This window comes from Vigna unguiculata, chromosome 11 (assembly GCF_004118075.2).
Source record: "Vigna unguiculata cultivar IT97K-499-35 chromosome 11, ASM411807v1, whole genome shotgun sequence".
Classification (NCBI taxonomy): Eukaryota; Viridiplantae; Streptophyta; class Magnoliopsida; order Fabales; family Fabaceae; genus Vigna; species Vigna unguiculata.
The window spans coordinates 15,889,598-15,899,919 of record NC_040289.1 but is presented as its reverse complement, the minus strand read 5'-3'; the positions used below and the strand labels follow the sequence as shown (position 1 = coordinate 15,899,919).

The following is a 10,322-nucleotide window of genomic DNA, read 5'->3' as shown; positions in this document are numbered from 1 at the left end:
AGTGTCAGTGCTCAAACAACACACAAAACAAACAAAGGACAACAACATTTCCGCCTGGCACGGCCCACACGCTGCCAGGCGAAATTGTTCCAGACCGCCTGGCGGTATCCACTCATCGCCGGGCGCCAGCGTCCTTTCAGAGCCACTATTTTCTCATCACCGCCTAGCGGAGCACATCGTGCCGCCAGGCGCCACTCAGTGCAGCACTCTCTTTTGTTAAGCCTATCGCCTGACGGGTTTCGTTAGCCCGCCAGGCGCTATACCAGAACAGTACTTCACTAGTTTTAGCACCCCAACTAGTCTAATTTGTTACATAACTCACTCTCATGGACCAATAGAGACTCCTCACTATGTAATCATGTATCTATACATTACAATGATAATTCCATCTTATTCAACTCTTTCAAGTAACAAGAACATTGTCATAACACAACAACTCCATACATCCCACGAAATTAGCTAGTATTCCAATTCCTTACATCATACCCCCGATTCTACCATGCTGAACTAACCAATGTTTGCCTTCCACCCTAATTCCCATGCTTAACCCCTCTTATTAAATTCTCGTATCCCTCACTTATCCTTAACTAGCATACCAAAACGCAAGAACTTATATTCACTAACAAAATATGATTATCCTTTCCTACACCATTTTTTTATATCGAATTCTATATCCCCATCAACATATTCATCTCTTATCGAACATCAACAATTTCAATTTCACTCTTCCTTTCAACTGGCTATATATGCATGTGTAATTCACTTCCTATCCTTCTCTCGCATTACCACAGTGCAACAGCCAGCCTGGGTTGGCACACAGCATCGCCTGGCGGCCAGCATGAAGCCGCCAGGCGGCATATCAAACGCAGACTCCTTTACCCATTTTTCTGCATACTTCTTGATCACAACTCTCTTTTCTTCTTCCCCGATAGTCATCACATCATCATTTGCGACATTTTCAATACCCATCCCTATCAACATTATATTTTTCGCATACCATAATTCCAATTATTTCCTAATTACCCCAAACAACCCAAGGTTCACAATAACTCATTGGTTTCAGCCCAACCTTCCCATATGCGAAATTTTAATATGATCCCCAGCATCCCTCAATCAATTCAAGGCCATAAAATCATCGCACAAATATATAAAATCAATCAAAACTCAACAATTCATTACACTCACTCAAATCAGCAGTGAAACCACTAAACCGAACGCGAACAGTGTCGCGCCGCCGGGCAGAAACTCATCGCCGCCAGGCGATTCAACCCAAAACAAGACCAGTTGCTCACCACTCACGACTGCCTTCTTGGCTACTAGGTTTTCCAAACCTTTTCACCTTCATGCCAAAGGAAATTTGGCAAAAAAGAAAACAAATTTTGTTCTCCACAACGTTTGAACTCACACACATCCAATCACAAAGCAAGTGCACAACCAATTCAACCAATTCACATTTGTGATAACTCCTAAAATTATAAGGTTATGCGACCACATCACTCTTTAAAATATACAACTTAAAAATTCATAATTAAATAACACACAATGGCACACATAGGACTAGAACCCAAGTCCTCACACACAATCAAAGTACTCTCAACCACATGAGCTAGCACTTTTCCACGTCATAGCTATCTGCATTAAATACTTTAAATGCTCCTCTTACCCGCATTTATTAAATAATTATTTAATTAACTATTTAATTTTTCTCGAGTCTTACAAAAACCAATAATCTGGAAACAAGCAATATAAACTTGGAATCAGAAATAGTTCTATTAAGCCAAATCAGTACCTAGTGCTAGCAAATGGAGTTGGGAGGATAAAAAACATTATTCATACATTAAAACAAAGAATAACAACATCCAAAGAATCATAATGCATAAATAGATAATCATATAGGGTTACCTTTTTTCCTTGCTCTTGATGGGAGAACCTCTAATTTCGTATTGAGGGCTGAGGATGGGGATAATGGTGACAGTAAACCTTGCTAGTGAATGATGAACGGTGGTGGAGAACGACGATGGTGAAAGGTTCAAGAGGAACAATGGAGCTCCGAATTGCATTGTGAGGAAGACGATTTACGAGGGCTGAGTGCGGTTGTTGCTATTTCGCTAACTAATTTGATAGAGAAATGTCACCTCCGAAGAGTACTGCTCCGGTAAGTGCAATCTTCTTGCAAGTTTTTGAGAGATCTTCAATGAGTTCTATGGTGGCTGTGGTGTTGACATGTGGTTGATGTGCTTCAGAGGGCAATGGGTTCTGGTCTCTTCGTGTTTCACTTAGGGTTCTTGTGATAAGAATTATTTTATTTTTCTTTTAGGGGTTATAAGTTTTATTTTAATAAAAAAATAAATGACAAAAAATTTAATAAAACTGAGAGCGAAAGATGAGAGCAAGGAAAAGACGAGCGCGAATGAGAAAATAGTATAATACATAATAATGACGTTTTAAAATGCCATAATTTGCATACAAAATATGAGAGTTATAAAACTGTTGTATTATGAAGAAAATTATGGAAGTTTTCTAGAACCACCATATTAAAATCGTCGCAATTACTTCAATTTTTTGTAGTGTGGCGCTGCTCTAGAGCTGCCAAGAGAAATTCAGTTCCAGACTACCTAACCGGAAGCCTCGTGCCGCCAGGCACCACTCGTTCTAGTGGCCTTTGTCTAACAATTGCCACTTGGAGAATCGTCCTCACCGCTAGGCGCTACGTGGTCAAGAACCCTACTATTTTTGTAGCTATCGCTTGAAGACTTGAGCCTTGCTTCTAGGCTCTATATCAGTACAACTTGTTGTACTAATTTTTCATAGCCTGCTAAGTTCCTTACACCATTTTATCTACCTCAACACTTACCAAAAATCTAGGTACTTGGCTAAACATGGCTAGCACTATCCTCAATCATCATGCCCTATCCCAGTTGCATTCTGTTAGCTTTAAGTTGTCCAAAGTGTAAAAGATCATGCATTCATACTCATCAATTCCATTGACCATTACTGTACTCTTCCTCTAATCCTTAATACAACCATGGTTTAACGTTGGGAGAAAGGAATCATGCATAAACATGTTATACATCATGCAATTAAATCCAACACATAAGATTAGCGAATTCCAGCTCCCCTAACTTGGTTTCCTTACTTCACTTATGAATTCAAAAACTTCTTCTTGATCAACAATGGCTTCCCTTAGCTCTCCCACCGTTCAGCTCCTCCGTTTCACTCACTAAAAACTATTTTTCTCTAAAATCGCACTCCTTACAATGCTCTCCAATATCCAGTCTCAAAAACTCTTATTCTCTCCCTCCATTAGCCTCTTAAAAATGTCTTAGTTAAGTTTAATGGCCATAAAACGAAAATTGAAATTAACATGGTTGTTTTAGGGTAATTCTTCCAGCCTTCTTGGCTGCCCTCTGACGGCTAGGGTTTGTCTGACCATTCACCTCTATGCCAAAAGAAATTTTGGCAAAAAGGAAGCTTAATTAATGTCTACCAAGGTTCGAACACATAACCACACAAATCACAAGTCAATGCACAACCATACAACCAATTCATGTTTCATGATAATTTCTCTAAATCTAAGATTATATTATCACTGATCATGATCAATCATATTATGCTTAAAATAATAATTAATTAAATAATACACATGACTCGAACCCAAGTCTTTTCATAATAATCAAGTACTCTCAACCTTTTGAACTAGTACTATTCCAATTCATAATAATTAACATTAATTGCCCTAAAGGCTTCCACTACCCATATTTATTAATTAATTAATTATTTAATTAATTAAATTTCTCGGGTCTTACATTTATCTTAATATCTAGTGAAAATTTTCCTTGTTCTTGCTTAACATCAACATAAACCATATAAATTTACATTTGGTAATTTTTCTTTGAGTGCTTTTTAATTTCTACCATTGATTTCTATTTGCTAATTAGAACTTAGCAATGCCTTAGAGTTAAGTTTAATTTGTGTTTCCTTCAGTTTCATATTCCATATTTCATTCCTTAAGTTTCCTTCTCAATTTGTGCTTCTTATTTTCATTAAAAATACATATGATCAAGCATCGCGTACTAGTGATTCTGATTTGTGTGGAAAAAGTGTTGTTGTAAAATTCATAAAAAAAGAAAGAAAAGAACACAAAAGAATACAAGAAAGTGCCAAAAGGAATCAAAAGAAAGTGGCAAAAGAAGTACACCAGAATCAAAAGAATACAATGTAGTTTGAGAACATTGTTTGTTCAATTCTGTTGCAGTTTTTGCTAGTTGTTTTGCATCAAATTCAGCTGCTATTTGTGCTAATTTTTAGCCTTATTGCAAAGGATCATATAAATTAGGTGTGTAGACAGAGTCTAGGAAGACAAAGTACTAAGACAAAAAAAAAACTTCTTGCTTAAAACACATAAACTTAGAGTACCGAGAAGCACCCAAACTACCTTGAGACACTCGACTAAGATTGTCTCGACTCTAGGGGGATATTGTACGTATAAGGCCGAGTACGTCTTACAACTTAAGGGTAAAGAACATCTTGACATAGACGAAAGGACAGACAAGTATGCCATTGCTATAGTACAAAGCCACCTAGGCAAAAAAGACAAGTCATGGAACAATTAAGGTAAATACACATGTTAAGCAAGACCTTAAAATGACCTAATCCCGCGTAACTCATGCCTAATAGTGTGGGCCCATCTAGGTAGTATAGATGGAACTATTCACAAGGTAAGAAAAGGATATCATTTTATTACAATCAGTCATATTTACTATAGTAGCTAACTTGAGCATCGGAATGTCTTTGCAGACACCCCGTTGTCGAGGACATTACACTCACATTGGAAGAGGACATCTCGACAAGAATAAGTGAATATCAAAGTGTGGACCTAGGACATATCAATTTCAGTAAAAGATTTATCCCTAAAGATTTGGCCTCGGAAAAACATCAGGGGAGGAGAAAAAAAGAGATGGAGGAATAGTGTGAGGAAAATAAAGAAAGAGATGAAGAGTAAACAAAAGATTTAGTAAGAAGAAACAATATTTATTAAAAAATAAAAGAAATAAAAGTTCAATATTAATAAATTGTATCATCAAACAATACTAACAATATTAATGAAATGATCAACATTACAATATATTAAACAAAATTAAAAGTAAAACATGTTAGAAACTAATTAAATATTTATTTTCAATATAAAAGTATATATTTATTATACAATTTTAATTTTCAATATAAAAGTAATACTTTAAAATTATATATTGATTATACAATTTTAATTAGTTATAATATTTTATTATAAAGCGTAGTAAATATTTCTTAATAATTAATCAAGAAATAATTGAGTATGTAATTTCAACTACTTGTACAACAATTGATTGTGCGGATGTGATTGATGTGAACTTCACTGGCGGCTCAAAACGCCGTTCAGGACCATTTTAAATAACATATTTTGATCAAGTCAACTGATGCACAGGGAAGATAACAAACATGAGGCTGTACCATTTTCATACGAGATGAAATTCATTTCTTCCCACCACTACACAACTCTGGAAATTATTATTTTATTATGATATTTAATTTACATTTATGATTATTATTGTAATATAATATTTTATAAATAAAGGTAGTTATGAGGTAGATGTATCTGAAAAAGAGAGTTATGAAAAGATATTTTTCATTTTCATATTTAGTCAAAAAATTCCACAATAAACTACTTATTCCCTCAACTATCGTGCCTTCATGTGCAGCAATTAACACAATGGCAATTCCACTACCTTCCACGCTTGTCATCATAGCCAGTCTGTTTCTCCTCTCATCAAAAATTTCATCTGAAACCAACACCATCACTCAGCTTCAGCCACTTATCTATGGAACCAACTTGGTTTCTGAGGGAGGAACCTTCGAGTTAGGTTTCTTCAGCCTAGGTACTTCAACAAACCTCTACCTAGGAATATGGTTCAAAAACATCCCACAAAAAACCATTGTTTGGGTTGCCAACCGCAACAATCCAATCAATAATACCATGAACAGAAACAACTCCACCGAGTTAACCTTAACCAAAGAAGGAAACCTGGTTCTTCTCAGCAGCAACAACACCGTTCACTGGTCAACAAATGCAACAACAAAATCTAAATCGGTCAACGCCGTAGCACGGCTATTGGAAACCGGGAACTTTGTCCTTAAAGATGAAAACGACAATAATTCTGAAAACTACTTGTGGCAAAGCTTTGACTATCCTTCGGACACACTTTTACCAGGAATGAAGCTAGGGTGGGAAGTAGCAACAGGTCTCAACAGATTCATCACTTCTTGGAACAATTGGGAAGACCCATCTTCTGGTCATTATTCTTATGGAGTTTCAAGAGGCAACATCCCAGAAATGCAAATTTGGAACGGTTCATCAGTGTCCTACCGAAGTGGCCCTTGGAGTGGATTTCGATTCAGCGCCACACCGGCATTGAAGCGTCGTCCATTGGTGAATATCAACTTCGTTGACAATCCTAGGGAAAGTTATTACCAAGTTTTTCCGCGAAATAGTTCGATGCTTCTGAGAACGGTGATTAACCAAACGGCTAACGCTCTTCTGCGTTTCATTTGGGACGAAGATAATCAAAACTGGAGGCTTGATTTAGTTATCCCAAGAGACGGTTTTTGCGGCTATAACTACTGTGGCTCTTTCGGGTACTGTGCAGTCGCGGGCAACACTTCAACTTGCGAGTGTTTACGAGGGTTTCGGCCAAAATCGCCGGAAGAGTGGAGTGCAAAGATTTGGAATGAAGGGTGCGTGAATAGCACTGATACGTGGAGGTGTAGGGTGAAGAACAAAGACGGCTTCGTTAAGGTCAGTAACATGAAGATTCCCGACACTAAAACATCGTGGATGAATCGAACTATGACAATTGATGAATGCAAGGCTAAGTGTTGGGCGAATTGTTCGTGCACGGCTTATGCTAATTCGGATATCACTGAAAATGGAAGTGGTTACAGCGGTTGCATCATCTGGTTCGGTGATCTATTGGATTTGAGATTGCTTCCTGATGCAGGGCAAGATCTATATGTCAGATTGGATATCTCCAAAATTGGTAAGCGATCTTACTTTTGTTTTCTTTTGGTTAAATAGAAATTACAATATGTTACAATTCATGGGAGAAATAACCTTAGGAATGGTGTTAAAATCCAGAGCAAGAGAGATTGTTGGTTTAATTAGCTTCACTAACGTTCGGAAGTTACTAGTTGATTGAGTGAGTTTAGAATAGATGGTAGGTTGTAGAGTCAACTTCTCCCATAATAAAACACTAATTAGTATGTAACTAAACAAGATTCTATTTCACAGAAATACTTATCTGGAGTCAAGTTAATTAGATCTTTATAATATGCTATCAAGTTGCTCCCCTAAGTAATGCTAGGCTTTGAAGGGATGTATTAAAAAAATTATAAATCTAGTATTCACTGAGGATACAGAGGAATGATTATATAAATATAAAATAACTTTTGTTGACTTTTGTTATTAATATAATAATGTGAATATTATTTTCAGTTTATGTCATGATTAATTTGTTAATTTTCTTTTCAATTTTTTCAATTCTCTTGTAAATAACCTCGATTTTTTTTAGTTTTAATCAAACTGTTTCTTTTTTTAAGAGCAAGTTGATCTAATGAAAATATTTAATAGAAACTTAATTGTTATAATTTTTATTTTATTATAATTTTCTCTTAAGATTTGGTAGCTGTGTTTTAAATTTCTTAATTATATTTTTTATTATCATTAAAATATTGTAGACATATAGATATGTTTGTACTGGTATAGATTATAAAATTACAGGCTATGATAGAATTTCGGTGTTTGTTCTTAAGAATATATGAAGTCAACTAAATTTAACACCTAAACAAATTAAACGAAGAATATATGTCTAATACGGCAAACGCTTAAAGATTAACTATTTTAAAACTTAAAAAACTAACCTGAAACCCACTTCTAATTTAAATTTTATCCTATATCGTGTGTTTCTCAATTTTATTTATTTATTTCAATTACAATGTCTATTTCTTTCATTTCTTTGTGAAGAAAATAAAAATGATTCAAAGAAAGTGGTGATTGGGGTCATAAGCTCAGTTTCATTAATTCTTGCGGTGCTTGTAATATTCACATTCCTTTACCAGAGAAGAAAAGATAAAGGTAAACTTTCTTTATCTGATTCCAATTTCATATTATTATGTTTATCTAAATAGTTTACATATTTAAACATTTTGTATATATATATATATATATATATATATATATATATATATATATATATATATATATATATATATATATATTATGTAACATCACTTTGCTTTATAGCGTGTTAAATTTTCTACTTATTATTATCATAGATAAATCTGATATATAAAAAAAATTCTATAATAATTACTTACTCATTCAACAAATAACACGTCGAGACACAAATTATGGTTTCTTTCATATTCAGATTTTCTCTTTATTTTGTAATATTATCTATTGAATACCCTTCAATTTACTTTTTTTCTAACAACAAAGGGGTATACAATTTTCATAGGTATAAATAGTTCAGTAAAACAAAAATTTAAAGGACATGTAACATCATATTGTATAAAGATTTTACGAATATTTCGTGATACTTTACAAAGTTTATAGAAAAAAAAAATATTTTTTCACATTTTTTTATAGAAAATTTGGAAAAAAAAAACAAATCAAGTAATGTAATATCTTTTTAATAATGTAACCTCTTTTGAGATAAAGCACAGAAAAATACTTATAAAATGTGATGCTAAACACATTTCAAATGAAACAGATAAAAAAGCAAAGATAAACGGGAGTGAAGATGATCTAGAGCTACCTTTGTTTGATTTTGATACAATAGCATGTGCTACTAATGACTTCTCAGATGACCACATGCTTGGCCAAGGTGGTTTTGGTCCTGTATACAAAGTATGTATGCAACGATCTTCTTTACCATATAGTCAAGAAAATAGAACATAGGTTTACTTCTTTATATGCAATTTAACTTATTTTGTAAATTTTATTTTATTAAGGGGACATTATCAGATGGAAAGAATATTGCAGTGAAAAGGCTCTCTGATACATCCGCACAAGGACTCAAGGAATTTAAGAATGAAGTTATATTTTGTTCCAAACTTCAACATCGGAATCTTGTCAAAGTACTTGGATATTGCATTGAAGAACAAGAAAAATTGCTCATTTATGAATACATGCCAAACAAAAGCTTAAACTTCTTTCTTTTTGGTTAGTGATTTTCTTAAACTTTTGACTCTCTTTTTCATTCATATATTTATTGACTAATTAAAGGTAACAAAAATATCAATGACAGATAACTCTCAAAGCAAGCTCTTAGATTGGTCTACACGATTAAATATTATAACTGGAATTGCTCGAGGACTCCTTTATCTTCATCAAGATTCTAGATTAAGAATCATACATAGAGATTTAAAATCAAGCAATATCTTATTAGACGATGATATGAATCCAAAGATTTCTGATTTTGGATTAGCAAGAGGAGGTAGAGGTGATCAGATTGAAGGGAATACAAGGAGAGTTGTGGGTACATAGTAAGTAATTAATTTTTTTTTCTATGAAAGTTGATATTTATCACAAATCATATCTAAAAATAATTTACATGTGATTATTTCTTTCAGTGGTTATATGGCTCCTGAATATGCAATTGGTGGAGTATTCTCGGTCAAATCTGATGTTTATAGCTTTGGGGTTTTATTATTAGAGGTTTTAAGCGGAAAGAAAAATAAAGGATTTTCCTACTCAATCCACAACTATAACCTTATTGAACATGTAAGTATTGAAAGTAAGTTCAATTTATAGGTAATGAATTGGATTTTGTTAATTACTTTGCATTGTTGTAGGCATGGCGGTGTTGGAAAGAGAGCATCCCAATTGAATTCATCGATACTTGTTTAAGGGACTCATACATTCTATCGGAAGCCTTACGTTGTATTCATATTGGTCTTTTATGTATACAACATCAACCTAATGATAGACCGAATATGACTTCAGTACTTACAATGTTAACGAGTGAAAGTACTTTACCACAACCAGAAAAACCTGTTTTCTTAATGGAAAGGGTTTTAGTTGAGGAAGATGTAGGACAAAATATGTATTGTCCAACAAATGAAGTAACTATTTCAGAGATGGAACCAAGATAAGAAATTGATTTGATTCTTATCTTAGACACCAATACCAATCGTAAAGTTTTGGGTCACCAAGGTTTATTGTACTGAAAACAAAATAAAATCTTGGTACAAAGTTTCAATAATCATCTTCTTCTTGTATGTCTTTA

At 34.0% G+C, this 10,322-nt stretch overlaps 1 protein-coding gene across 1 annotated transcript; it reads left to right on the top strand.

Moving 5' to 3' along the window:
- Positions 1-5,698: 5,698 nt before the first annotated feature.
- Positions 5,699-10,322, top strand: LOC114168417 (G-type lectin S-receptor-like serine/threonine-protein kinase At4g27290). The gene is made up of 7 exons (XM_028053214.1): positions 5,699-7,073; positions 8,057-8,167; positions 8,805-8,941; positions 9,046-9,256; positions 9,342-9,579; positions 9,667-9,817; positions 9,889-10,322. Exons 1-7 carry the CDS (start codon positions 5,750-5,752, stop codon positions 10,186-10,188), a joined length of 2,472 nt encoding a protein of 823 aa, XP_027909015.1. The 5' UTR covers positions 5,699-5,749; the 3' UTR covers positions 10,189-10,322.

Bases quoted from the DNA above. Each gene is read 5' to 3' on its own strand.
- LOC114168417 (XM_028053214.1), top strand. From the start codon at position 5,750: ATGGCAATTCCACTACCTTCCACGCTTGTCATCATAGCCAGTCTGTTT. The intron at 9,257-9,341 runs GTTAGTGATTTT...TATCAATGACAG, and splicing joins CTTAAACTTCTTTCTTTTTG to ATAACTCTCAAAGCAAGCTC. The intron at 9,818-9,888 runs GTAAGTATTGAA...GCATTGTTGTAG, and splicing joins ACTATAACCTTATTGAACAT to GCATGGCGGTGTTGGAAAGA.